Source organism: Serinus canaria, chromosome 13 (assembly GCF_022539315.1).
Source record: "Serinus canaria isolate serCan28SL12 chromosome 13, serCan2020, whole genome shotgun sequence".
In the NCBI taxonomy this organism is placed as follows: Eukaryota; Metazoa; Chordata; class Aves; order Passeriformes; family Fringillidae; genus Serinus; species Serinus canaria.
In genome coordinates this window covers 17561335-17589235 of record NC_066327.1, presented here as the reverse complement: position 1 = coordinate 17589235, position 27901 = coordinate 17561335, and the positions used below count along the sequence as shown (strand labels likewise).

At 54.2% G+C, this 27901-nt stretch overlaps 1 protein-coding gene across 1 annotated transcript in view; it reads right to left on the bottom strand.

The window, feature by feature from the left end:
* The window catches only part of KCTD16 (potassium channel tetramerization domain containing 16), a 49897-nt gene extending 29138 nt beyond the window's left edge, over positions 1-20759 (bottom strand). Inside the window, exon 1 of the mRNA XM_018915617.3 lies at positions 19658-20759. Coding sequence (XP_018771162.1) covers positions 19658-20489 — 832 coding nt within the window. The 5' untranslated portion in view covers positions 20490-20759. The remainder of the gene's footprint in view (positions 1-19657) is intronic.
* Between the last annotated feature and the right edge of the window lie 7142 nt (positions 20760-27901).

The following is a 27901-nucleotide window of genomic DNA, read 5'->3' as shown; positions in this document are numbered from 1 at the left end:
GCTGGGGAGCAGCTCGGGGGGCTGAGCAGCCCTGCCCAGGGCTCTGAGGGACCCTGGGCTTGGGACAGAGACCCTGGGGGGCTGGGGGCTCTGCAGGGCTCAGCTGCAGCTGCCCACCCTGCTGGGTGACAATGGCCCACTGGCACTGCCCTGCAGGGTGAGGGACACTCAGCTTCTCCAGCCCCTTTACCTTGGGCTTCCTCAGGGAGCAATTGTATGTGCCTGCAGATTGTCTTAACAGAAAATTGAATTTCTACACTGCTCTTTGTGTTCTCATCTGAGAATCAAACGCCTTCGATCTGCAGGATAACTCAAATGATCATATAGCAAAATCCTAAAGAAATAAAACTTAAAGATATAGGATATCCTGAGTGGGAAGGAACCCACAAGGATCATCAAAGTCCATCTCCCGGCCCTGCACAGGACAACCACAGGAATGTATCCTGTGTGTCTCCAGATTATGAAAACAGGCACTGGACCTACTCTCTACAAAAAACCCTCTCAAGTTCAGTTAATCTGGAAAGTAAACCAGGTCAAAAATCCCTGCATAAATACCCAAAGCAGCCCCGAAGTGCCCATTCCAGCCAGGAGCAGAGTTCCAGCCCTAGCTCCCCTCCAAGGCAGCCCCTGTGCCCCTGGCTCTGTCCTGCTGCTAAACCAGCACATGGCTGAGCCATCCAGCAAAAATGAATCGCTCGGGGAAAAAAAAGCCATTTATTTTTAGAAGCTGAGTCCTTCACTTTCAGCTCACATAACTTCACTGTACCCAGTGGCTCGGGCTGTGACCTCCTGGGGCTGCTGGCACTGCTGCCACCCTGCCCTGGCACTGCTGCCACCCTGCCCTGGCACTGCCTTGGAGCTGGGCAGGGACTGGGGTGGCCTCTGCACCCTCCCTGCCCCTGCCTGGGCCTGGGTACCACAGCTCACCCTGCCCTGTGCCCCCCAGGGGTGGCTGAGAGTTCAGTCAGAGAACCAGTAGGGTTGGAAAGACCATCCAGCCCAAGCTTTGCTAAATCCAGAATGACAGAATATTCTGCTGGAAGGGACCCACAGGGACCACGGGGACCAACCCTTGAGTGGGTGGCCCACACAGGGACTGAGCCCACAGCCTTGGCATCATTAGCACCGTGCTCTGCCCACCTGAGCCAATGCCAGGGCGACATGCAGATCTATAAAATGAATATAAATATACTGAAATATGCACCCACATGTGCAGCTGCTGCCCTCCTGCAGAGCTCTGACCATATCCCACAGTGCAACCCAAAGTTTAAAAACTGCAATTAACCAAGAGGAGACGTGCAGGGAGGCAGCACAACAATTAGAGCAAAGCAAAGCGGGTGCTTCAGAGATTCCATTCCATAACACATAATTGGTCCATAAGTGAGAGTGTTTGTTTGTTTACTCAGAGCAGGGTCACCCACTGCTGTCACTGAACAAAGCTGTCACGGGTTTAGATGGAATAGGCTTCTGCTGCTTCAGCCAATTATTTTCTCACCAGAGATCAGAGCATCAATAAAATCCAACAAATAAACCAGTTGTGATCAGTGAAATATTGGTTATGTGGGGGTTTTGTCATATATTTACTGCAGTAAACAAAGCCAATGTCACATCCACTGCCAGCTCCTGAGCCTGGCCTGAGCTGAGCTCTGTCCCCATCCAGCTGCCCAAAGCCAAGGGCATGACAGAAGCCACAGTGACAAGAGGTTTGTGCCACCCTGTATTCACCCAGCAGTTCCAAAGCCAAGGAGACCTTCCCTTGCTTAGAACAGAGCTGTTTCTGGTGCCTTTGGGTGGTCACAGTGACACAGCTGTCACTGTGCCATTTGGCACATTGTTCTCAGCGTGTGCCACACACACCAACCCAAACTTCAGCTCCAAAGGCTGAAACCCCAATAAAGCTCTCACTGAAATGATTTTAGCCCCACTGGGGGATGGGCTCAGCAGTCCTGGTCCTGCAGCCACAGACAGGTTCATCCATTTTTGCTCAGGACCTCGTGGCTGGAGCACATCGGGCTGTGAGAGAGGGCTCGTCACGTGGAGCCAGCTCCTCTGGGGACATATGGGACATGTCCCTGTCCTGCAGGAGGAGCTGTTCCGGCTGAGCTCGGATGCAGGTGGACGTGTTCACAACAGCTCAGTAAAGATGTGACTCCTGTACATCCAAACAGCTTCTGGCAAACGGTGTCACTCTGGATTTACCAGCTGGATGGCTCTGGAGGGGCTGTGTCCCTGTGCTGGCTGGCACAGAGCAGGACAGAGCTGGCAGTGCCAGCCCAGCCACCCAGAGCACTGCTGCACACCCAGCTCAGAGCTGGGCACAGCCCAGGGCAGGGCACAGCCCAGGGCACAGCACACACAGCCCAGGGCACACGCAGCCCAGGGCAGGGCACAGCCCAGGGCAGGGCACACACAGCCCAGGGCAGGGCACAGCCCAGGGCAGGGCACAGCCCAGGGCACAGCACACACAGCCCAGGGCAGGGCACACACAGCCCAGGCAGGTCAACAGCCCAGGGCCACACCCACACATCCCCAGGTCACCGACCGCCCAGAGCATGGCACAGCCCTTGCAGGGCACATCCCAGGCAGTGCAACGCCAGGGCACAGCACACACATCCAGGGGCAACACAACAGCCAGGCGGCAACAGCCCAGGGCAGGGCACAGCCCAGTGCATGGCATCACGCACACCCAGGCATCCGCAGCCCAGGGCACACGCAGCACAGGCAGGTCACATCCAGGCAGGGCAACACCCGCCCAGGGCACACCGCCAGGGCAGGGCACAGCCCAGGGCAGGGCACACACAGCCCAGGGCAGGGCACAGCCATGGCCACATCAACACAACCCAGGTCAGAGGGCACAGCCCATGAAAGGGCCACACAGCCCAGTGTCACACACAGCCCAGGGCAGGGCCACACATCCCCAGGGCAGGGCACAGCCCAGGCAGGGCAACACAAAGCCCAGGGCACAACGCAGCCAGGGCAGGGCACACACACCAAAGGCACCCCGCCAGGGCAGGGCCACGGCCCATGGTTGGGCATGGCAACAGCCAGGGCAAGGGCACCCACGCCCAGGCACACGCAGCCCAGGGCAGGGCACACACAGCCCGGGCACCGCAGCCCGGGCAGGGCACAGCCCAGGGCAGGGCACACACAGCTGGGAGGGGAAGCTTTGGGTTGGAGCTGCAGCCCCAGGGCCCTGCTGGAATTCAGGGACACAGGAATGTGGGCCCAGCCCAGCAGCCCAGCCCCAGGGACAGGCACAGGGAACCTCCTTTTGGGAAAGGCTCCTGGCACAGCCCTGGCTTGGACCTTCTCTCTGCCCTGGGGCTCAGGGTGGGGCAGACAGGGATCTGGCCGTGCCCACTGCTCACAGCAGCACGAACAGATACAAGCCAAGGCCTTACACAAAGCCTGCTCAAAGGAAATACAATTTTCCCCACAAAACATTCTTTAAGGTTTATCTTAATCTCTTCTTTTCAGTCACTGCATCCCTTGGGAATAAGCACATTAAACCACTGATGATCTGTACAGGCAAGGAAAGGCATTACAGTGCCATTATCAATACAAACCAATTTAAAATCCTTCCAATATTTGGAGAAGAGCTACAGCACAGTTGCAAACAAAATCTCTGATCACTTTTTCAAACAATATTTAATCTGTCCTATAGCCATGGTTTGTAAAGCTGCATCTGCAAACAAAAATAGTATGGGACTGAGGCTGTCACTCCAGCTGAGCAAACACTTTCCAGTGTCTCTGATATTCCACTTATTATTCTATTTACTTGACTCACCAAAACATACTGATGATTATTCCTTGCAGTGGAGAAAGCTGGCAGGGTCGGGTGCAGGAAATTTGGGCACAGGAAATTTGGGTGCAGGACATTTGGGTGCAGGAAATTTGGGTGCAGGAAATTCTCCCTGGCCCCACCGGCCTGGGGATCCCCGGGATGGAGAGACAGGATCAGGGTGGGGGCAGAGGGAGACCCCTCCCATCCCACAGCCCAGAGGGGCTCAGGGTTTGAAGAGAAGGTTTCAAACACGGTGTGAAGTGCAAGAAGTTGATATTGCAGAGCTCTCTAAGCCCCTGGTTCAGAAGCAGCAACAGGAACTTTCCAGCATTTCTGCTGGGGAGGAAGAAGGTGTGGGTGGGGGGCACAGGGAGAGCTCCTGCCAGGGACAGAGCCAAGCCCTGTGCCTGGGGCAGGGGGCAGCTGCAGATGGCACAGTGGCTGCCCTTCACAGCATTGCAATGCTCACCATGGAGTGCTCATTGCTCTCCCCCAGCCCCAGGGGTCCTGCAGCCCTGCCCTGCCCTGCCCCTCAGCCCCTGCAGCCCTGCCCTGCCCCTCGCCCTGCCCTGCCCAGCTGCCCCGAGGGACCCGAATTAGCTCCAGCACCTCTGGCGATGGCACGGCCTTCTCGGTCAATGTCATCTTACCCGGGATAATTATGGAAAACCCTCATTACCAGAGATAGGTGGGAGGGTGATTTTGTGTGCTCCAGGGGATCCCCAAAGCCCAACCCATCAGCCTGGCTGGCCCCCAAGAGGGGACATGCCAGCCCTCAGGGACAAGGCGTCTCACAGCTTTGGAGATGTGGTCAGGCATCCCTGAGCCTCCCTGCAGCCCTCAGCCATTTCCTGCACCCTCCCAAACCCTTCACATCTCCACCAGTAAAAACGACAAGGCAGGGCCCTGAGCCAGGGTGGGATCGGGGTCCCCGGGTGGCTCTGTCCCCCCAGTGCTGCATTCCCAGACCTGCTGTGTTTGGAGGGTGGGAACAGAGCCTCCAAAGCTCCGTGGGCTTTAGCAGGGAGAGCTGTGATTGCACATTTGCATGCGGGAGAGAGGATGAGTAATGGCAGCAGGCACGAGGGAGGAATAACTGAACCTGATCAGCCCACACCTGCACTGCTGCTCTGCCCTGGCCCATCTGTTTGGGGGGTTTGCTGGGACCCTTCCCTGCAGCCGGGCTCCAGGCTGGACACGGGAACTGCACCAAGGACGGGGAACACACAAAGATTTATTTTTGCTGGCCCAGGCACTTGATCACAGTCAGAGCTCAGCAATTCCTTCCTTGTTAGGAGAAAGCTGGGCAGACACTTCCTCAGTGCTGTAACCCTTGGGAAACGTTGTTTTCCCCAATCTACAGATCTCAAACACCTCCAGCTTGTTCCAGCCACAGGGAGCTCTGGGACTCTCCTGCTCTCTGCACTGGGCTCTAAATTACACACCAGCAGCAGCTGGCAGCAGCTCCCCGTGCCCAGCACAAACAGCAAAGCTCCTGCAGGAGCAGCTCCGAGTGCCAGGTCACACCTCAGCCTCCCAGGAGCTGCCACCTGCAGCCCCAGCAGGGACAGAGCCCAAGCACAGCCCAGGCTGGCACAGGGGGGACGTGGCTGAAAGGGAACTCCTGGGTCCCTCCCCGAGTGTGTGACACAGGACAGGGGCACCAGGCTGGAAAATGTACACAGGTGCTTTGTGCCAAGCACTGGGGCCTTCACATGAAAATGAGTGCTGTGTGGTGGCTGTAAAATATTCAGGTGGACATTAATAATTTGTAGCAGTACATGTATTTTCTTTCTATAAAAAATGAAACAAGCTTATAAATTATGACAAAAATACAACCCCCTGTTTCATGACAAGGTTAGATAATCCCATCCTTAATGGCATAAAAGTGGGGTCAGCCTGGGGTTATTTCAGTGCAACCAAGAGCAGCAGCCTGCCCTGCCATCCTCTCTCCAGGTGTGCAAGCCCTGCCTCGGGTGTGGAGTTGGCAGGGTGGGGATCAGGGCTGAGCTTGGGACAGGGCCGAGCTGCCCTGGCACAGGGACAGTTCTTCCAGAGGAGGGTAGGCCGAGCACATGGGAACTGTAAATAAAATATTGAGAGGGGAGTTTTAGGCAGAAATTGGGCTATTTCAGTCTGTCATTCCATGGAGAAGAGATTCTGAGTCTTGTACATGTGCACAGACACAAACGCTCGCAGGGAAAGAAGAAATGACAAGAAGAGCAGTAACAACAATAGTCAGAGAGTAATTTGTTCTTAACCTGTTCAAAATAAAAATAACTGGTGAACAAGTTCACTCCTTGGACCATCTGTATCTCATAAACATAAGTTAAAATCCTGACACCATCTGTTCCATTGGAATTTTAATGCCTCACCAATATGCCAGCTCCCAGTCCTGCAGCAAGGCCAGCAGCCCCCTCACTCACCAACCCTCCTGCTGGGGCTGGGCTTCACTGGGAGGGGAACAGCCTGGAGCCAGCTCAGGCAAAGCAGGGCAGGGGCTTCTCCTCCCTGGGCTGGGGGAAGCAGCCCCAGGCCACCAGCAGCACCCCAGGAGCCCCCAGAGCCCCCAGGGAAATTTGGGCTGGGCAGTAAAATGTGAACAGGAAAAAATCCTCTGGGTTCTCATGGAGCACATTTTGTTCTCCATAGCAGCACCCATTTGCCATCCTGCAGAGTCAGCAGCATGTGCAGCCCTGCCAGAGGGGATCAGCCCCTCCAGAGGGGGATCAGCCCTTCCAGAGGGGGATCAGCCCTTCCAGAGGGGGATCAGCCCTTCCAGAGGGGATCAGCCCTTTCAGAGGGATCAGCCCTCCAGAGGGATCAGCCCTTCCAGAGGGGATAGCCCTTCCAGAGGGATCAGCCTTCCAGAGGGATCAGCCCTTCCAGAGGGGATCAGCCCTTCAGAGGGATCAGCCCTTCCAGAGGGGATCAGCCCTTCAGAGAGGATCAGCCTTCAGAGGGATCAGCCCTTCCAGAGGGGATCAGCCCTGCCAGAGGGGATCAGCCCCTCCAGAGGGGGATCAGCCCTTTCAGAGGGATCAGCCCTTCCAGAGGGGATCAGCCCTTCCAGAGGGGATCAGCCCTTCCAGAGGGGATCAGCCCTTTCAGGAGGGATCAGCCCTTCCAGAGAGGGATCAGCCCTTCCAGAGGGGATCAGCCCTTCCAGAGGAGGATCAGCCCTTTCAGGAGGGATCAGCCCTTCCAGAGAGGGATCAGCCCTTCAGGGGACAGCCCTTCCAGAGGGGATCAGCCCTTCCAGAGGATCAGCCTTCCAGAGGGATCAGCCCTTCCAGAGGGGATCAGCCCTTCCAGAGGGATCAGCCTTCCAGAGGGATCAGCCCTTCAGAGGGGATCAGCCCTTCAGAGGGATCAGCCTTCCAGAGGGGATCAGCCTTCCAGAGGGATCAGCCCTTCCAGAGGGATCAGCCCTTCCAGGGGATCAGCCCTCAGAGGGATCAGCCCTTCCAGAGGGGGATCAGCCCTTCCAGAGGGATCAGCCCTTCCGAGGGGATCAGCCCTTCAAGGGATCAGCCCTTCCGAGGGATCAGCCTTCAGAGGGATCAGCCCTTCCAGAGGGGATCAGCCCTTCCAGAGGGGATCAGCCCTTCCAGAGAGGATCAGCCCTTTCAGAGGGATCAGCCCTTCCAGAGAGGGATCAGCCCTTCCAGAGGGGATCAGCCCTTCCAGAGAGGATCAGCCCTTCCAGAGAGGATCAGCCCTTTCAGAGGGGATCAGCCCTTTCAGAGGGGGATCAGCCCTTCCAGAGGGGATCAGCCCTTCCAGAGAGGATCAGCCCTTCCAGAGGGGATCAGCCCTTCCAGAGGGGATCAGCCCTTCCAGAGGGGATCAGCCCTTCCAGAGGGGATCAGCCCTTCCAGAGGGGATCAGCCCTTCCAGAGGGGGATCAGCCCTTCCAGAGGGGATCAGCCCTTTCAGGAGGGATCAGCCCTTCCAGAGGGGATCAGCCCTTCCAGAGGGGATCAGCCCTTCCAGAGGGGATCAGCCCTTCCAGGAGGGATCAGCCCTTCCAGAGAGGGATCAGCCCTTCCAGAGGGGATCAGCCCTTCCAGAGGGGATCAGCCCTTCCAGAGAGGGATCAGCCCTTCCAGAGAGGATCAGCCCTTCCAGAGGGGATCAGCCCTTCCAGAGAGGATCAGCCCTTCCAGAGGGGATCAGCCCTTCCAGAGGGGATCAGCCCTTCCAGAGAGGATCAGCCCTTCCAGGAGGGATCAGCCCTTCCAGAGGGGATCAGCCCTTCCAGAGAGGATCAGCTCTTCCAGAGAGGATCAGCCCTTCCAGAGGGGATCAGCCCTTCCAGAGGGGATCAGCCCTTTCAGAGGAGGATCAGCTCTTCCAGAGGGGATCAGCCCTTCCAGAGAGGATCAGCCCTTTCAGAGGGGATCAGCCCTTCCAGAGGGGATCAGCCCTTCCAGAGGGGGATCAGCCCTTCCAGAGAGGATCAGCCCTTTCAGAGGGGGATCAGCCCTTCCAGAGGGGAGCAGGTCCAGTCCCCTGGCACTCCCTGTGCCCTGTGCTGGCCACGGAGGTGGCTGTGACTGCCCAGCCCCTCTGCTCCTCTGCCAGGCACCAGCCACACTCACCTCCCTGACTCTGGTGGTGGAGACAAACAGATCTGCGACCCCAGCCAGAGCCAGAGTGGCTGCTGGGTGAAATCAGGTATAAGTTTGGATTCAATGGCAAAAAGTGTCCTGTGAAGTGTCTAAAAAAAACTACTTTGCTAAATTAGCCTAGAAAGATTTATCCCATCTTTTAATTAATCATTACTAGAGAGGTTGTTGAAAGTCTTTGCATATTTTTATTGGTCCTAGTGGGAAAAAATCCATTTTAAAATGGAAATTAATATAATATCTGCACAGCCTTCTTCAGTGATTTTTTTGCTTAGCAATATTGTAGAGTTACAAACCATACATCATGTCCTGTGCTGCTCAGAATCAATTTCTTCACAGAGAAAAACCAGAAATGTGCTCCCTCACCACTGCAGGATATAAAGTGAATGAAGCTGAGGGAGGGAAGAAAGGCAAAACACAACCAAGCAAGTAAATCTTACAGACGTAGCCCATATCCATTTTTTCCTGATCAATGGAACTCTGTAGGCATGTTCACAAAATTTAATTAAGTTCTGTTCCCCAAGAAATCTATGTGCAATGTTTCCCTGCAATTATTTATTTACTGTCTGCCATGTAGCTTTTAGCTTTCCTCGGGAGAATGCTGGATTTCTGCTGCATTTCCATCAGCACAGGCTGCTTCCAAAGGCTTTGGGGGAGGGTTGGCTCTTCCCTCTCTGCCTGTGGGTTGATTGTCTTTTTGCAGAGAAAATCTATGAATGTTTTTAGAGATTCTAAAATTCTGCTTCAGCACCAGAGTCTCAGAATCACGGATGGTTTGGGCTGGAAGGGACCTTCAAGCCCACCCAGTGCCACCCCTGCCATGGGCAGGCACTGGAAGGGCACAATGGGGTGGCCCTGAAGCTTCTCAGCTCCAGGCTGGAATTCTGATGGTGTTTGTACCAGAGCAAAAGCAGGACAGGCAGGGCCCAGCTGAAGGCCAGGCTGCCTGCTGCCAGCCAGGGGTGCTGTGGGAGCCAGGGCTCTGCTGCTGCCAGCCAGGGGTGCTGTGGGAGCCAGGGCTCTGCTGCTGCCAGCCAGGGGTGCTGTGGGAGCCAGGGCTCTGCTGCTGCCAGCCAGGGGTGCTGTGGGAGCCAGGGCTCTGCTGCTGCCAGCCAGGCTTGGGCTGGTCCCAGCCTGGTGCTGCTGGATGCACAGACTGGAGACCCTGTGCTCCTGCAGTGAATCTGTCTGGGCCTGGCACAGCAGGCACTCCCGGGGTGGGAACCATCCCTGATGGGAACAGAGCAGCCTCAGCCAGCCCTGAGTCCCCTGCCTTATCTGCAGGAACCCGAGAGGCTGCGGAGCTGCTCAGGCAGAGTGGGCAAATCTGTCATCCTCCCACACGAGCAGGGCCTGGCTGCCAACGTGCCACCTGCCTGTTCCAGCCTGCTGGGGACTCGTGGGCTGCTGCTGGAGGGAAGGGAGGCAATTATTGACAGTTTCCAGTGGAGCAGCTCCAGTCCTTCGAGCCTCAGCACACCAAAGAATATTTGGGCTTCTTAAACCCAGAAAACTTGTATAAAGTGAACACTGATGCTTCCCAGGTGCAAGTCAAGTATTTTGAAGATTTAGAAATGGAAATAAGTTAGAGCAGGGTTTGATTCTCCCCACCAGTGATCTCCACTAGACCTGGGACCTGGGCTCTCCCCAGCCCTGGAGATGTCACTGAGCTGTGAAAATTCTTCCCACGCACCAAACTTAAAGGAACTTTTCAATCCCTCTGCACGAAATGGCACCTCTTGACTTCTGCCTTCACCTACAGGACTCTAGAGCAGCAGATCCTTTAATCAAGTCTTTACCAGTGAAAGCATTTTTATCAACATCCTTATTTAAATATTCTTTGTCTAGGCAAGGGAAGGCATAGAAGGTTTCTGTCTGCAGCCTCTGCTCTGAGGGAAGGGAATGATTTAATCCTCACGTAATACAAGTGCATTGACTTGAGAGAATAGAGGGTTTGTTCTCCTGAATGCTCACAAATTAATGAAATCAAGAATACCTGGAAACTGCTCTTGTCCCAGCTAGAAAGGAGAGGTTTTGCATCCTGGTGATTGTGGCTCTGCCAGGGAGAGCGAAGCCACCCACGGGCTGCACGTGGGCTGGGTTAAACAGTGCCCAGGGGAATTCCTCAGGCCCTGGGTACAACCTCTCTCTAGGAGGCTGTGGCTCAGGAGGTGGTGGCAGGATTGAGACAAAGTCATCGTGGGCAGTGCTGGCAGGAGGGCTCAGCCAGAGCACTGGGGTTGAAGCAGGGCCAGGGCAGTGCCCGTCCCTGTGCTGGCACTGCTGGGGCACCTCCAGGGCTGGGGCAGCTCTGGGGAGCCCTGGAGGGGCTGGAGCATGGCCAGGGCAGGAACAGAGCTGGGAAGGGGCTGGAGAATCCCTGAGGAGCTGGGAAGGGGCTCAGCCTGGAGCAGAGGAGGCTCAGGGGGGCCCTTGTGGCTCTGCACAGCTCCTGCCAGGAGGGGACAGCCGGGGGGGTTGGGCTGTGCTCCAGGGAACAGGGACAGGAGGAGAGGGAACGGCCCCAGGCTGGGCCAGGGCAGGCTCAGGGTGGGCACAGCAGGAATTTCCCCATGGAAAGGGTGCTCAGGTACTGGAACTGCCCAGGGAGGGTTGGATCCCCATCCCTGGAGTGTCCAAGGAAGGGCTGGAGGTGGCACTCGGGGCTCTGGGCTGGGGACAGGGTGGGATCAGGCACAGCTGGGTCTGGATGGGCTGGGAGGGCTTTTCCAGCCTCATGGATCCCAGGATTCTGGGACTCTGTGACAGCATGTCACAGCCAAACTCCTGAGACAGAAGGATCCCAACTTCCAAGAAGTTTTCAGTAACATTTTTCTGGCAGTGACCTCTCAAGGAAGCCCAGCTGCTCTTAAGCAAAGCACATTAAATATTTTCCCTGTGTCACAGTGAGAGATTCACCATGGCAGCCTTTCCAATTAGCCAGCCCCCACGGGAGCACGCCCTGCCAGGGCAGAGCTGCACAAATGCTGGGCCAGCTCTGCACTGGGGGAGCTGCTGCAGCTCTGCTGGGCTCAGCACAGCTCCTGCCATTAACCCGAGCTCCTCAGAGCTGCTCTTCTGACTCTAAAAAAACATCAACAAGAAAGCATCAATAATATAATAAATGGCATTATTTATGCATAAAAATTTTGTTACCACTGACCACCACTGGACCATTAATTCCAAGAAAGAATTCCCTCTGCAATTCCACAGGAGGACAATGGTCATTTATTTTCCCCACAATTATGCTGCAACATCAAACCAAAGGAAAAAGCACCAGGCAGCCTCTTGAGACCCAGTTCCCTGCACTGACTGCTCCTGATGGTCAGGAGAGAAAACCAAAGGAAACCAAAGCCAACATACTTTTAGAACGAGCAGTAACTCCTCAAATTCCTTGTTATCGATTTTGGCACATTAGAACAAGGGGGTTTGAGACCTTCAGTGTTTCCCCTGCACTCACCTGCCACATGACAACGCACTGAGGCAATGGCACCGTGAGAGAAAATTCTGTTCCAGCTGTCTGTGAGAGCCCCATCATGGGTCCTGCTGGTAGATTGAGTGTAAGTGGTGGTCAAAAATCCCATTTTTATAGGAGCATCAAAGGGCAGATTTGCAGTAAGCCCTGTTCACCTCCCAGCCTCGGGATCAGCCTCTGAGATCCTCCTGGGACCAGAGCTGGACCTGCCCACACCAGGGAAAGCTCCGAGCTGAGAGAAATCCAGTGACATTCCCTCAGCAGGAGCACAAACACTTTCCTAAGCTCTCTGGTGGTGTGGTCTTTCTCACTCAAGCTTTGCTTGGAGTTTTTTGCTTTGGAAATATTTAAAGTGTAAAATTCAGTCAAAATCAGCATGTTCCACTGGGTTCTATTTCAGCCTGATTTAATTCCACTGTAAAAATACACTCTGATTCAGATTGATGGAAATTCAATCTGAAGTCCTGAAATGAGTCTCCTCCAAAATATGCAGAGAGGATTTTTCTCTCTAAACTTGACTTTGAGGCCCTGGCCAAGCCTGCAGCCAGGAGGGCAGTGCTGGGTCTGCTCCCAGCTGCAGCCCCTGCTCAGATCCAGGGTGGGAGCATCCCTCAGGCTGCTGCTGCCTCCAGACTGCTCTAGGAACACTCCCCAGAGCCCAGGATCATTCTCCTCCTTGGGATGTAGTGTTTGGGGATGTTGTGCTCACCTTCCAACACCTCAGCAGCAGGATTTCCAGGATGGATTGCAAACCAGGATGGCCACGGTTCTCCTCACTTTGTTTCTGGTAGAGGAAATTTTAGCTGCCCTAACAGCTAATCAATGAGCTCCTGGAAATCGTTAATCACATCCTTAGGAGAGTCAGAGGCAGTGCAGGGAAATGTGTAACACAAGTGATGTATGAGCAGCTCCTGGATGGGAAGGACATGAGCGAGAGTCGATAGTGGGGTCACCAGGGCACCCTCCAATTGACCAATTTACATTTGTGGGCATTTCAACTCAGCTTGGACCAGCTACTGAAATGCAAAACAATTCTAAGAGCTCCAGACTTCTCGCTCTCCTTCAAACACCATTAGACAGCTGACTTAGCAAGCTGCTTTGGGGAAACCAAGGAGAACAGCCCAGCCAGGCCTCTGCTGGGCACTCTCCACTTCATTTTCTCAGCCCCTGCTAGCAGAGATAAAGCCAAGGGACAATCACACCAAGGGACATTTGCTCCAGGAGCCATAGAAGCACGGGACCATTGAATGGGGTGGGTTGGAAGCCCTGTCACTGCATGCCCTGGTAAGCAGTCCCTCTGTGTGGGCCCAGAGTGGCTGGGAAGGCTCAGTCAGGTCCATGAGCCTGGGACCAGGCCAGGCTGCTGCCCTGAGCCAGGGAGGGACACATCCCCTGAGCACTGAGCTCTGGCACCACACCTGAGTGCCCAGAGCAGCCCTGGATGAAGCCAGGTATATTCCAGGTGTTCAGCACCTGCCAAGCCATCCCCACAGCACCCTCCCTCACCCAGCACATCTGCAGCTCCAGCTCCTCTGTTCCTTAGGCACTGGGAGCAGCGTTAGGAGCCCTGATAATGGCAGCAATGTTTGAGTGCATTCCAGAATTAACCTGAGTACATCTGAAAGGAGCAGGGGAATCGCTGCCACAGGATTCTTGGGTCTGGCTAGCTCAGGCAGCATCACACCTCAGTGACAATTGAAGTGACTCCACCAAGCCTAAAGCACTTTAGTCTGTTTTCTTCCTTCATAAGAAATACAATTTTGAGCAAGGAAGCTCAAAGAAAAAAGGGTTCTTCTTTCTGTGTGCAAAGATGTAATTTAGATTTTGCTTTGCGTCTCCATATTTATTGTACGTTAGCCTTGAACTTGAAAAGCCGAAAAAAAAAAGAGGAGAAACTGAGAAAATATTGTGGTTACAAAATTAAACAAATCTAGGATGGCTGGACAGAAAAAACCCAACCTGCTGCAAGGCAGTGTTTGTCTGTGTGCACAATATGTTGCTGGTATTTATTGAACGGCAAACGTCGGGTTGTGTTTTCTCATTTGCACTCCTTCACTCTTTCTGTTTTCCTGAGAGTCACAGCTACACTTCAGCAAGCTCTGGAGGAGGCAGAGCTCAGCAGGCTGAAGGAGCTGCAGAAAGGGGCTGCTGGGAGCCGTGTTCAGCCCTGCCCAGGGTCATGGGTCACCCCACCCAGGAGTGCCCTCCGGGGCAGCAGGGCAGGCATTCCCCGTGCCCTCAGCCCTCCCTGGCACACCCTGCTGCTTCCAGCACAGCAGAGCCTGCTCCGCTCCCAGACGGGGCTGGGCACCTCGTGTGCTGCTCCTGGCACACGGCAGCTCAAGGCTGCACTTTCAAATACATGGATTTCTCTTTTTTCCTCCCTAAATGCCAGCTCTCCTTGGTTAATCTGTTAGTCATTATGGTCTTTTTCTGGATCACAGAGCAGCAGCAGCAGCACTCAAGTGCCAGGGGGAGGCTGTGCCTCCATCCCTCCCCACTCCCTGTGGCAGCACTGGTGGCTGGGGACAGTGAAGATGTGCCCACAGCTGTGCCCACAGCCAGGCCCTGGCCCCACGGGGGTGTCTGCTGTGCCCCTGGCACACTGCCATCCTGGCAGCTTGGGAAGGGAGGGAAAACACAAACTGCAGGCCACAACCCGCTCAAAACGTCTGCAGGCAGGGCTGATTTATCTCCTCAGCCACAAAGCCCCTTCCTTCCCCCAGTCACAGGACAGAGGGACAGAGGGACAGAGGGACAGAGGGACAAGGCTCCTCCTTGGCAGCAGCCTGCCTGGCTGCTGTGCAGCTGCTGGGACAGGGGTTGCTGCCATGCCCAGGAGGTGCTTGGAGCAGGGGACAGATGTGGACAGAAGCAGGGCAGTCCATAAGGGTCACTCCCAAGGGCCAGGGGTAACCCTGGCCAAAGGGCCAGCGAGTACTGGGCAGAGACAGGCCAGAGCCAAAGCCACCCTCACGGCCTCCTCAACATCACTGGCTGTAGATTGTTAGAACCAGCTCTGAGCCCTAAATCCAACCAACTCTGAGCTCTAAATCCAACCAACTCTTTTGTCATGTTTTGCTTTGCTTACTCACTGAGCAGCAGATTCTTGGCCTAATCTGACAATCAGATTTGACACAACTGGTTTCCAATAAATAACAGCATTTCTCATCTATGGAATAACTCTAATCAACTCTGCAGGTTTTTCAGTCTGCCCTGAAAAATTGGGAGAGCAAAAAAGCTTGGAGGAAGGTCCTTCAGCCATGAACAGACTGACAGACCTGGCTGGCTCAGCCCCACCACCTGCAGATGATCATCCTGGTGAGAGGGTTTGCTTTGGCAAGAGGAACCAGAGGCATCAATGATGACAATAATTACCTGGAAACAGAAACATCTCCTGTCAGCAGGGAAGAAGCTTGCATTATTCATTGGATTAGACTTCATTTTGCTCACTTTGGGGTCATTTTGATCTTCACTGATTTAAAACCAGACAGAAGCAGCTCCTGGATCATGTGACAGTATTGGTTTAAAGAGAACTGGGTGATGTTCCTCTCCCACATCTTGCCCATTTGACAGCACAGCTGTGGGTGTCACTGTGCAAAGGCTGCTCCGTTTTGTGAGTCAAATTTCTGCCACACAATGAATTTATGAGTCAGTGGTAGGCACATCAGTATGGGATCCTTTAGCTCAGTCACACATGCACAGTGACAGGCCCCAGCTGGCTGCAGCAATCCCAAATGGATCCTCTTGTGAAACAGACTCCAGGATTATCCCAGGGAACAGTGCCCAAAGGACAGGCGTTGGGAATATCGCCTGACATTTCTCCTTCCTCCTGCACGTCCCCACCCAAGAGGATTCATCTTTTTACCCCAGGATACTCTGCAGCCTGCTTCACAAACATCTCTGCCCATCAGCCAGCAGCTGCAAGGCACACCTGGCCAGCTCCTGCCCAGAGCAAGGGGGGCCCCAGCATCCCCAGGGTCCTGGAGCGAGCAGAGCCAGCACAAGGCCTGCAGGAGCATCCTTCATCCATCCTTGGCTTTCAGAGCTACAGCACCAGCAATGTCTCACCTTTTCCTCTGCACATCTGCAGGTGCCTGGGCTGCTCCCTGTGTGCAGCTGGGAAGGGGCCAGTACAAGGAAAGACTCCACCAAATCAGACCAACCCTCCTGTCAGCCCTTCTCAGAGAGAGAGGGGACATGGCTCCAGGGTGTTGGGACAATAGCCATGTGACACAGGGCTGACAGGCAGTTTTATGCCATGCCATGCCATGCCATGCCAGGCCATCCCTGGCTGTGTCCCTGAGGTCCCAGCTGCCCCACAGGCACACACGTCCCGCCGTGTCACAGCACTGCTGGCAGGAGCTCAGGCCTTGTCCCTTCCCACCCTGCTGATCTGCTCTCCTGGCAGTGCCAGCAGCCACATGCAGGGTGTCACCCCCAGTGTGACAGAGCTGTGGGATGGAAGGAGCAGAGTGCTGGTTTGTGGGTTATGGTGGAGAGGAGCACGGTGCTGCCACGGCCCAGGAATGGGGCCAGGCTACAGAGGGCTGAGCCAGCCTGCTGCTGTCACAGCCCCCGCCCCCAACACCACTGTCACCAGATGCTCGAGGGCACACTTTCAGTTCATCACATTGTAAAGGCTGAAAACAGGGGAAAATGAAGACCCAAGCAGAGGCTGTTCACCCTCTTCAAAAATGAGAGACTTTGGAGATGAAGTTTTACTTTAGGATCACTAAAGCAATAGTGGGGGGCAACCCACAAAATGGTTCTGGTCAGAAATCCAGCCATAGCCAGTAGAAAATGTAAGGAAATATCTTTGCTATAGGAGAAACTGGAGGGAAAGGAAATGCATGGGCAGCCCCTCGGCTCCAGCCCCTCCCCTCCTGTGAGCAGGAGCCTGGCAGTGCCCCGTGCCACCCCACGGGAGCTGTGTGTCACAGAACTGCTCGGGAGTGGCTCTGCTGGCCCATCCCAGCCTGCCTCCAAGCCCTGCAGTGCCTCGGCCCATCTGGGGCTGGCTGGAGCCTGGCAGTGCCCCTGTTGTGCCCACGCCCTGGGCTCTTCTCAGCAAACAGCTCAGGGCTGGCCGTGCCAGGCTCACCTGCAGGGCTGGTTTGGGAAAGCCTCCCCCACGGGGAGCTCTCTCTCCTACACCCCCTAACAGCAGGGCACGTGCCCGTGGGACAAAGGGCCATGCAATATTGATGGTGCATTTCTCCCCTGCACTGTACCCGTGTGAGACTGCTCAGCTCACACCCTCTCCGCTCCATCTCAGCCACTTTCAGATGGATTTGAACATGAAAAATGCTCTTTATTGTGTGCCAACCACAGGCATTTTCCTTCTCGGTGCTATTTGGAGCATACAATGTGCTTGGTGTATTGAAACACCATTCCTCCCTGTATTCTTGCTCCTTTGGAGCTGATCATCCATTTCCAGCTGAGAATATTTCCTCCAACAGACCTTTCACGGGAGTTCCTGAGCAGCCCTGCAAAGACCACCTCTGCCTCTGCCTCCCCAGCTGTGTTAGACTCCTCCAGGTTCAGGCCCATTAACCTGCTCACAGCAGCTGGATGATTAATGCTTACACAGACACAGCTGGCAGCATCTAAAGAAGTAATTATGGCTAAGCAGCTGCAGAGGAGATGCCATGTTCCACTGCAAAGCCAGATGTCAGTTTTATGGGTCCTCAAAGTTTCAGATGAAAAGGCTTTGGGACAATGGGAATGGAGTCATTTCAGGAGATTTGGAGAGGGAGCTCCTTTGCTGCAGGTGGAGCCAGCTGTCAGGTGTGTCGGCTGCAGCCAGCCCTGCGTGTGGGGCTGATCCACAGCCAGAGCTCCATGGCAGCAGCACCAGCACCATTCAGAACTGAACCACTCGGGCTGGGACAAGAAAGGGTCATCTGGCACCACAGCCATGGCTTTGGCTTTTACCTGGGGAAGGACACTGAAAAATCCACCTGTGAAACTGTATCTGTGTCAAAACCCCACAAAACCCATCAGAGCCAAACCCAAAGCCTGCTGAACTGAGTAGGAATCTTTCCAGGAACTTCAATTAGATTCAACTGATGAGGGAAGATTTTGTGACACCTGCTATGAACTTTCATTCTCCAAAATTTCTACGGTACCTCTCCTCTTGGTCCCTACCCTGGCTGAAGTGATGTGGGAGCAGTGTGCAATTCTTTAAGGTAAAAATTTCAGAGATATGAAAATCAGGAGTCTGTTCTGCTAATTCAGGGAAAGCCTATGTTCATCCTCTCTTCAATTAGCAGAGATCATTGTGCCTTTAAAGGACTTATATTTTTTCCCTATTTCAAATATAAACGCCAGCACAATTTTTCTTATCCATTCCTTTACCTACATTAATTCTCCTCCTAGAACTTGTACAAGACACTGTAATTTCAAACAGAAGCTCCTTAACACAAATCATCTATCCCTGTTGGAATATAAGCTGATCCATGACCTTAGAACTATTTTGCTAAGAAATCCAGCTAGAAAACTAATTTTAAGTAAATCTACAGATGTCAAAAACCCAGATGTCTTTTCAGGATGCTAACTTAAGCTTCATTGCATAAGCAGATTAGGGCTGCCTGTTGAGCCCCACACAAGAGTAGATGGCACTGAATCCATGGAATTACACCCAAACTGTTCACTTCCTGATGCATCCTCCACCGAAAACTTTTGTCAGCTCCCCACGCCAGGAGCCTGCTCACTGTGAGCACCACACCCAGGGTGGCAGCTCTGCATTCTCCCTCTCTCTGTCCCTCTATCCTTGTGTCCCTCTGTCCCTCTATCCCTGTGTCCCTCAGTTTCTCTATCTCTCTATCCCTCTGTCCTTCTGTCCCTCTATCCCTCTATCTCAAGGCCACCTGCCAAAGCAGCAGCTGGCTACACTGATGGATGCAACTGTTCCATCCTTCATCCTCCTCAAATGAAAATGGAGGCAAAGAGCCTCACGAACCTCTCAAACGTTTTGGCACAGCAGATGTGGAATGATTTTCTGGTACAGGCTCACGGGATCCAGATTAGCCCGGTGTTACCATTGGTAACCAGGCTGTACCTGGCTATCAGCTGAAGTTAATGAGTCCTTGAGCACTCCAGCTCAGGGCAGCAGCAGCGTGGCTCCGGGGTGGCTGCGGGAAGCAGGGCACACGCTGCTCCTGGAGAGGACATTCGCTTTTCCACGGCCGTGTTGTGTAACCAGGCCCAGCCCCTGCCCCTCTCTGCTCCGAGCCCTCATTCCAGAGCACAGCAGCTGCTCTGAGAGTGCCCTGCTGAAATGCGGCCAGAGGGATGGAATTGTGTTTTCCCCTCCCTGCGTGGAAGCGTGTCAGGGCTGCTGACAGATGGCTCGGCTGCCTGTGCCTGATGATTAACAAACCTCTATTACCTTTGCAAAGCGAATCCCAGTTAAAGGTTTTCTGTAATGAATTTCACAGTGTTTGCACCCTCGGTTTGTGTCCCACACGTCCCGGGAAGAGTGCGAGGCACTCGGGCGCTGATTTACCGCTCCAGAGGCATCGCGTCCTCCGGGCACAGGCACGGTGCTTTCGGCAGTCTGTGCTGCCACCTAGCCAGGCCCGGCCCGCCGAGCTCAGCCCCGCTTCACCTGCACAGCCCGCACGGAAAGGTGTCCCCCGGATCTGAGCACTGCTCGAGCCTGGGCAGGCACGGGCACGGGCGCTCCCCGCGCTGCGGGAACGCTCGCTCGGTGGCACGGCGGCCGGAGCTCGGCGCTGCTCTCCCCCCGCGGCTGGTACTTACGGTAGAAGACGTATTCGGTGTAGCTGGACCAGACCTTGTCGTCTGTGTACTGGTTGACGAAGGAAGCCGTCACCGAGGAGTTACAGGCCACCATGTGGAATCCACACTCGGACAACATGTCAAAAGCCCTCTCCAGGTGCTTGAACTTGAGATAAAACCTGGAGGTGTACCTTTCTGGAGCCCTGTCTGGGTCTCTGCTTTCATTCAAACTTTCTCCAAAAACCTCTTTGACCAAAGAAATCCTTCCACAAACCAAAATCCTTGGGACCCTCCTGAATTTGGCATCTGCTTGGCTCTCCCTGCCAACGGTGCACGAGCCACGGTAGCCGATGGTGATGAATCCCCACTTGCGGTCTGGTGGCAGGAGTGACGAGGGGGGGCAAATTCTGGTGTCACTGCCCTGAGACACCTCTTCGTAGTCACTGTGGCAATAATCATCAGGGCTTTGCTTGGTGTCATCAGGAGTCAGGAGCTTGACCAGGTCTGGGAGCTGGAAGTACTCAGCCTCCCTCCTGAGCCTTCCCTTCTCTGGGAAGTGGTCGGGCAGAACCACTTGCTTGTCCCTGAGATAGTCCAGAATATAGCGGAACAGGAAACCATCTCTGTCAATGAAGAATCTTCCCTTGGAGTCCTTGGCCAGATCGTTGGCTGTGTCTCTCTTTGGGGTGAACATTTTCCAGAGCAGGGAGTGAGGGGTGCCTACCAAGGTGGAGTGGCGAGTGAAGTAAACCTGGCCGCCCACGTTGAGCTCCACCACCTCGGGGAAGGAGTGCAGCCCCGGCCCCTGCTCCCGGGCAGGAAGGTAAGTCCTGCAGTTGCCACTTAGAGCCATTGTAGTTTAAACTGGAAATCAGCAGCACAGAGAAGCAGGACTATCAATCACATCAGAGGGTAGAATAGAGCTCCCAACACTGAGAAGAAACAAGGGGGAAATGAGAAGTGAGGAAACAAAAATGCCAAAAGGATTGTTTAAAAGAAAAATTTGAATTGTCCATGAGTGACAGTGTGGCAGAAGTGGTTTATACACTGAGCCACGGAGGCTGGAGGCTGGAGAGCAATCACCTCATGACATGCAATCACATCATCAGATCTTCCAACAAAGCCATCAAAATCAAGGTCAAGCCAAGCCTATGGTCATTCACAGGTCTGTGAAAAGGGAAAACAAAACAAGGCACAAATTACTCTTCTAAGCATCACAGCTGCTGCAACAGAGAAAAGCAGAGCAGTTTGTAGAGCCAAGCTAAATCTGCTAAATAGGTCTCTTTTTTTTGGCAAGTTCTACGCTTCTATTTCACAAGTATTCATCAATGGAAGGGCTACATATGACTCCACTGTTTAAAAGAAATTGCATACTTCATCTTTAAAGAAACATCTAAATTAGACATGCACATGAGGGAACAAGAACAGGGAGTCTTACCTTAGTAACAATTAATGCATAGCTCTTGTAAAGAAAACCAAAATGTCAAGACACTCAGAACACACATACAGGCACACAGGGTCCGGGTAGAGTGAATCCGATCCCAGCAAGGGACAGCAAAGGCAAGAGAAGTGCTCTTAGCAGCATCCACGGAGGTCTCAAGTGTTAAACCGAGTCACAGGGAAGTTAACCATGGCGGGTGACGAGGAAACCAGTACATACAGCACGGCGGGAGAAAATAAACAAACAAACAAACAAACAAATAAATAAAATAATTCCCGAGTGGATGTGCTGGGCTGGGGGAGCGGGAGGGCAGCGGGGGCGCGTCCGCCGGCCCCGATGACTTGCAGAAAGCCCGCAGCCTGCGCTAGGCACTGCCGGGCTCCGGCGGCTCCCGCGGCGGCAGCGCGGCCGGCGGCTCCCCCATGGCCCGCCGGGACCGCGGGCACCGCCGGGGCCGCCCCGCGCTGCTCCGCTCCGCCCCGCTGCGCGCTCCGGGCTCCGCTCAGCCGCGCGGGGTCGGCAGCGCGGAGGGCGATGCCGATTGCATCATCTTAAAGGAGTCGGGCCGGGATGGGCGCCGCGTCCCGCGCCGGCACCGGGCAGCGCCGCGAGCGGGCAGCGCCGGGCAGCGCCGGCACCGGGACAGGCGGGCACGGCAGGGCGCGCACAGCCCGGGCAGCACCGCGGACAGCGGCAGCGCCGCGCCCAGCCCGGGCAGCACCGCGGACAGCGCCGGTCCCCGCCTGGCTGGGGCCGGGCAGCGCTGCCGCCCGCTGCTCCCCGCCCGAGCTGCGGTGCGGTCCCTCCCGCTCCGTCCCCTCGGCCGGCAGCGCCCGTCCCCTGCCCGCCCGCAACGTGCCTGTCCCGGCTCCGCGGGGTCCCCGCCGGCGGTGCGGGCTGCGCGGGGGCTCCGGGTGCGCGCGGCCGCGGCTGCCGGGCAGGACCGGGACTCTCTCCCGCTGCTGCCGCTCCTCATCTCCCCGAGCCGGCAGGGAGGGGACCCGCCGCGGGGCGCGGGAGGGAGGAGGAGGGACCGGGGGCGGCTCCGGCGGTGCGGAGGACCCGCTTTCCTTGTGGGTCTCTAACGGGGAGAGCCGCGGGCGCGCCGGCACCGCCACCTCGTGTCCGTCCCCGCTGCTCGGCCCGGGCGCTGCGGGCACGGAGAGAGGAGCCGGCACCCCGGCGGCAGCCGAAACCCAGCGGAGGAGCTGCGGAAGCGGCTCTCCGGAGCACCCCACACTGCCGGGCATCCGCGAGAACGGGGCAGCACAGCCCCGTGAGAGCTCACACCACTTCTGGGCAAAAATACTCTTCTCGGAATGATAACATATGAGAAAGGAAAGCCTTTTACTCAAAGGTTGGCTAAAAGCTTTAGAGTGAAGTCTCTCTGTGATGGAGTCACCATGCAGGGGTAGATGTTGCTGAGTGCACTTAAGTTCACAGATTCACACAATATTCTGAGTTGGAAGGGTCAAGGATCATGGAATCCAGCTCTTAAGTAGATCCACATGCATGGGGACTGAATCCACAACCTTGGTGTATTAGCACCAGCTGAGGCTTCAGATGAGATTCTTCCCAAAACATGGCAGTAATTTAAAACAAAATAGCAAAAAAGAATAATTTTCAAGGCTAAGACAGAAAATCATTACTTGTGTACATACAGGCTTTTCAAATTAAATCTGAGAGCTGAACAATTAATCAAACCCTTGAATTTTACCTTCATTCATTCATTCTGAAGCAACTTGCGCACTCCTCAACAGAGTCTGTCTCTCAGTTCAGGATCCTTATTTTCAAACCAGCAGAATCTGGTGCCACTACAGGGTGTGCTGGTTGTGCCTCAGAAAAGCTCAGGTCTTGTGTCCTGCCCTTGTGGCTCTGCAGAGCAGCTGAAGCAGTGCAGGTCAAGTGCTCCATAACCCCTGCACAGAGGATTTAAAGGTGGGATGTGAGATCATGTTCACTTAAATGTCTTCATTACCTTTTTAAGAGCCTGGTGCAGTCGGTGCAGACAGGATTTAACACCTGCATGACCAGCCAGAGGGATCGGGATCGACAGCTGCCTCTGGGAGTGCCAGTGCTGTCCCTGTTCACAGCAGGGAGAATTGCATCAGCTTTTGCAAATATTTCAGTTGTCCATGTGAGTTCATATGCTGCCATCTAATTAAAATCCATTTTCATAAAGGCAGGGGTGGCATACTGGCAGGGCTTGAAGAATCCATTCCCTCTCCCCAGTAAGAGCTGACAGCGCTCAAACCAGCACGGAAGCGTTTGTGATGTCCCCGTGACAACAGCCCAAGGCCCGAGGCTGGGGGTGGAGCTCAGCCCGGCGCTGCTGCTCGGGGCCCGCACCCACAGCCAGTGGGATGTGCAGGTGCTCAGTGAGCAGGGACAGAGCTATCCACACCTGGGACTCCTGACAAGCTCTAACGAGCAGCAGGCACGGATTCCCTGTGATTAGCCAGTAGAGACAGCTCTAAGCTCGAAGTCTTTTTGAAACATTATCATCAGAATTGCCCTTTGAAAAGAACAAAACCCATAGAATTTTAATCACAACAGCTTTAGAAATGCAACTGCACTTTTCAAATAGTAATGAAAGCAATTCAGCACCTGCTTTTATTTCTTCACATGGGATGTTCCAATCATTTCACTGTAACACAATTTCTTTTGATGAAATGACTTCAGGAGTAAAAGCATCACATAATGCTCCCCAGCTAAATACAAGCCATGGGCCAAATTCATCAAAATGCAGCTTGAGAGAGTGAAACTTTAAAATCTGGGCCAAATACATGGCGACCTAAATGTAAAATATGTGTCAGGACCACACCAAGGAGCAACTACAGTTCTGATGGAAGAGAAAAGCAGTATCCATCAAAGGGAGGAGGATGAAGCACTTCTCACTTCTGACAGATGCCTTCATAACCTTCAGCACAGGCAAGGGAAAATTTAGTCTGAGCTTAAAGTGTATGTTCCAAAAGCCCCAGCATAGCTGTGCTGGAAGCCAATCCATGAATGCTGTGACATCATTCACAGGTTTGAGGTCATTCCTTGTGACAAAGTGCTAAATTGGCATTTCAGGAAATCACGGAACAAGTGACTTTATTGAGTTTGGTGGGTGTTAGAAACAGGTGTCTGAAAAGCAGCAGCATTGAGGGCTAGAAAGGAAGGACAGAGTTACCTGGGCTGGAGTAGCAGGGTGTGTGTGTGTGTATCACCTCCCCTCTCCAGAGGAAACTCACAGGCTGGAAATTCGAATCAAGTCGCCCACACACAGTGAGAAATGTGGAAGCTGTTTATCAGCAACAACACAAGAGCTTTGAGGTGCCTGGAGAAGGAGCAACTGAAAGTAGCAGAAACTGAAGTAGCAATTCTGAGGAAAAAATACATTTGAGCTGGATTTTGGATAGAAGATTCCACCTAAAAAGCCACATGAGAACTTTCATCGCTCTGTGTGATCTTTACACACAATAGTTAAAATAAAAAAGGAAGAAAGAAGAACAGCACTTCCAGTTCCAGGCTTGCACTTTGATTCAGGAACAACTTCAAGGTGCCACCTAAGGATCCTTCAGCCCTGTTCCCTGTAACATTCTGTGCTTCTCAGCAGCCTTGTGTCTGAGTACTGAGCCCAGGCAATGTTTCCCAGGGCCGAACTCCATCAAGCCAGAGAGAAGAGGGCAGTTTCTGAGAATGGTGGCATGGCAGAGGAATAAGGAAATGTCTGGACTGGGCCTATCATGAGGGCTAGTGGTTTCCCTGAGAGGCAGAAACTGTGTCCTGCACTGGTGCTCCCAGACAGGACTGCCAATCCAGCCTCAGCCACAGAGAGAACAGAGCCTGCGAGGAAGCAATCGCAGACTCCTGCGAGTTCCAGCCCCCTAACCCAGACACCTCTCCAGCAGGGGTGTATCCTTCCCATCAGCCAGCTCCAGACTCCCTGCAAGGCAAGCCAGGCAAGAACAAGTGATACCGAGCTAAATCAGAGATTATCCCCTGATCCAGCAGTGTGAATTACACACAGTGAAATTCTCACGGCTCAAATCCAGCAGTACGTGCGAATGGGAAGCCCTAACAAATCTTTCACTTTGAAGAAAAAGCATAAAGCAACGCTAAATGGCTGAGTGTCCCTGAGAAAGGATCTTCCAGCAAAGAGTGTGAGTGCCATGAAGGCGGGTTTATTCACAGAGTAAAGCATTACACAGATTTGCCCTTGATCTTTTATTCATAACTCAAGTGCATAATGTATTTTCATCCCAAACAAGCAAAGGGAAGAGCAGCTTTCCCAGCTGCTCAGGATGCGAGCACAGGCTGGGAGCAAGGCTCAAATGGAGACACGACATCGCTTTCTGCCATCGTGCATCACACAGAGAGGGGTCACAGCTCCTGCACAGAGACCCTTTGCTCCTTCTGGCGAGTACCAGACCCAGAGCACACGCACAGCACAAGGTCTGAGCCTTCCAAAAGCTGACAGTATGAGGGAATCATGTTCCAGCGATCTCCATATCAATCACTGCACATCGGGGAACATTCTGGAGAATAATTGATATATGTGTGCTGACAACTCCTCTGGAATTCCATGGCCACTGTTCAAAGCAATCTGCTACACAAACAGCCCTGACCCTGCAAGAGAGCCAGCATGTGCAGGCAGGCAGAGACCTCATGGACACAGCAGCAACCGAGGATTAAAATAAAACAAAACTCGCTGTTTTCAGTCTCCCCTCTGCAAGGTGCTTCCTTCCTCCCTTTCAAGTTCTGCCATAAGAAGGCCTATTTCAGCAGACATCTTCCTCCTCTCCCTTTCCCCATCCTCCCATTCCTCCAGAGTTCTTTGAATAATACTTTTATTATCAGTCTGATTAAAATTATTATATTACTAACACTGGTGTAATTATAGTGTTTTTTAACATTACAGCTAAAACAAAATCATGGTAGCATTATCATGACACCAGCACTGTGTAACCCATGTACTAAGCAAGGACTTTTATGAGTACTTTTACTCTTCCCAGGTTGGAGCCATTTCAAGGTCTCTTGCAAATCCAAATTCCCTGTCCAGGTGGTGTTCAAGGCCAGGTGGGTCCTGGAGCAATCTGGGCTATGGATGGGATGAGTTTTAAGGTCCTTTCCACCCCAAAGCAGTGTGGGATTCTGGCATTGTGTGGTAGCCTCCCATGCAGCTGGAGCCTCAGCAAAGGGACAGTGCATGGTGCTTGGTGCCTCGTGCCTCCCCAGGCTGCAGCTCCAGGCAGTCCATGGGCTGCCCTTCCCAAACCATCGGGAAGCAGCAGCTGTGCAGCTGCAGTGCCTGCCCTCCCCTTGAACCCAGGGGCTGTGTCAGAGCACCCCCTGCCCCCGAGGGCTGGGAGTCCATCCCGTGACTCCCTACAGCAGTGCTGAGATGCCTGGTGCAGGGAGAGCTCATGGATGAAAGCTCGACCTAAGCCGTCAGGAAATTCTAATAATCTAAGCAAACCCAAACAGGTTTCTCGGCACAGAGCGTTTCCCCAGCAGGTCCCAATTACACAGCCCAGTGCCTGGGGTTTGGGTCTCATTTGCCTGCCCAGTGAGCTGCAGCGAGGCACACAGCTCAGCCGAGGGGCACTAAGCCACAGCCATCAGACGCAGCCCGCACACTGTGCAGCTCTTGCACGAGCGCCGGCATCTTCTCAGCCGCCAAACATTAATTCTCCTAAAGCGCAAATTTGCATGAAGGAGCTTACGGCACAGTTACTGATCTCTGTTCTCCGTGGCTGCGATTCTCCACTGTACTCCGTCCAGCTCTACAAAATGAGACATTTATTTCCTGGGAGCCTGTTCTGGGCAGTGCCATGGACTCTGCACTGTCAGATCTGCTTTGCAGGTGAGGCATGGAACAGGGCTGTGATTTAAATACAGCCATTTCACCGGCAGAATGTTACCTACACAAGCTTGCAACAAAATGACTCGGCGTCCTGAGCCAAAATGAATTAAAAAAAACAAAGGAAAAACCTACACACACTTAAACCAGGCACATGGCCTGCGTAATCTCGTGTGCCCCCACAGCAGGTGCTCGGCTCCAGGAGGCTGCCAGAGCTCAGAGCTCATCACGCACGGGATGGAAATGGTTCTGGTGTAGTTCTGAGCCCCACCACCACACAGCCCTTCAGTGAGGTGTGAAACAAGGATAAAGCAGCCGTCCTGACCCAGCTCATTGGGAAGTTTCAGCTGCGCTTCCCCAGCCGGGGTTTTCCCTGACTGCCGCCTCAAAGCCCAGCCAAGCCAGCAAAGCTTGGCCGCTCCTCCCTGTGCTCAGCCCTGCGACATGAGGGAGTTAGTAAGAACAAATTCTAGTTAACAGCTTCTAGAATCCTTTCCTGTTATAACCCGTGAGTGACCCTAAAAGGAGCTTCTTCACATGAGAGTGTGTTCACAGTGCCAGTCATGTTTTCCTCAGTGGCCCCGTATTCCCAGGTCCGGCAACTTATTTGGGAGGGGTGGCCCAACAGCCGGGCTGTGATACAAGAAGATTCACAGCTCTAGCAAAGCTACTTTCGTGTGGCACAGGAAAATATTTCCTGTGAACATATAAAAGGGAATGAAGCGGCTGCATCGGAGCCACACCGACCCCGTGCGGCTGAGCCTGGGCTCCAGGGAGGGCCGGGGCTGAGGAGGGGCTGAGGGAGGGCCGGGCCGGGCCGGGCTGAGGGAGGGAAGGAAGGAGGGCCGGGCCGGGCCGGGCCGGGCCGGGCTGAGGGAGGGAAGGAAGGAGGGCCGGGCCGGGCCGGGCCGGGCTGAGGGAGGGAAGGAAGGAGGGCCGGGGCTGAGGGAGGGCCGGGCCAGGCTGAGGGAGGGAA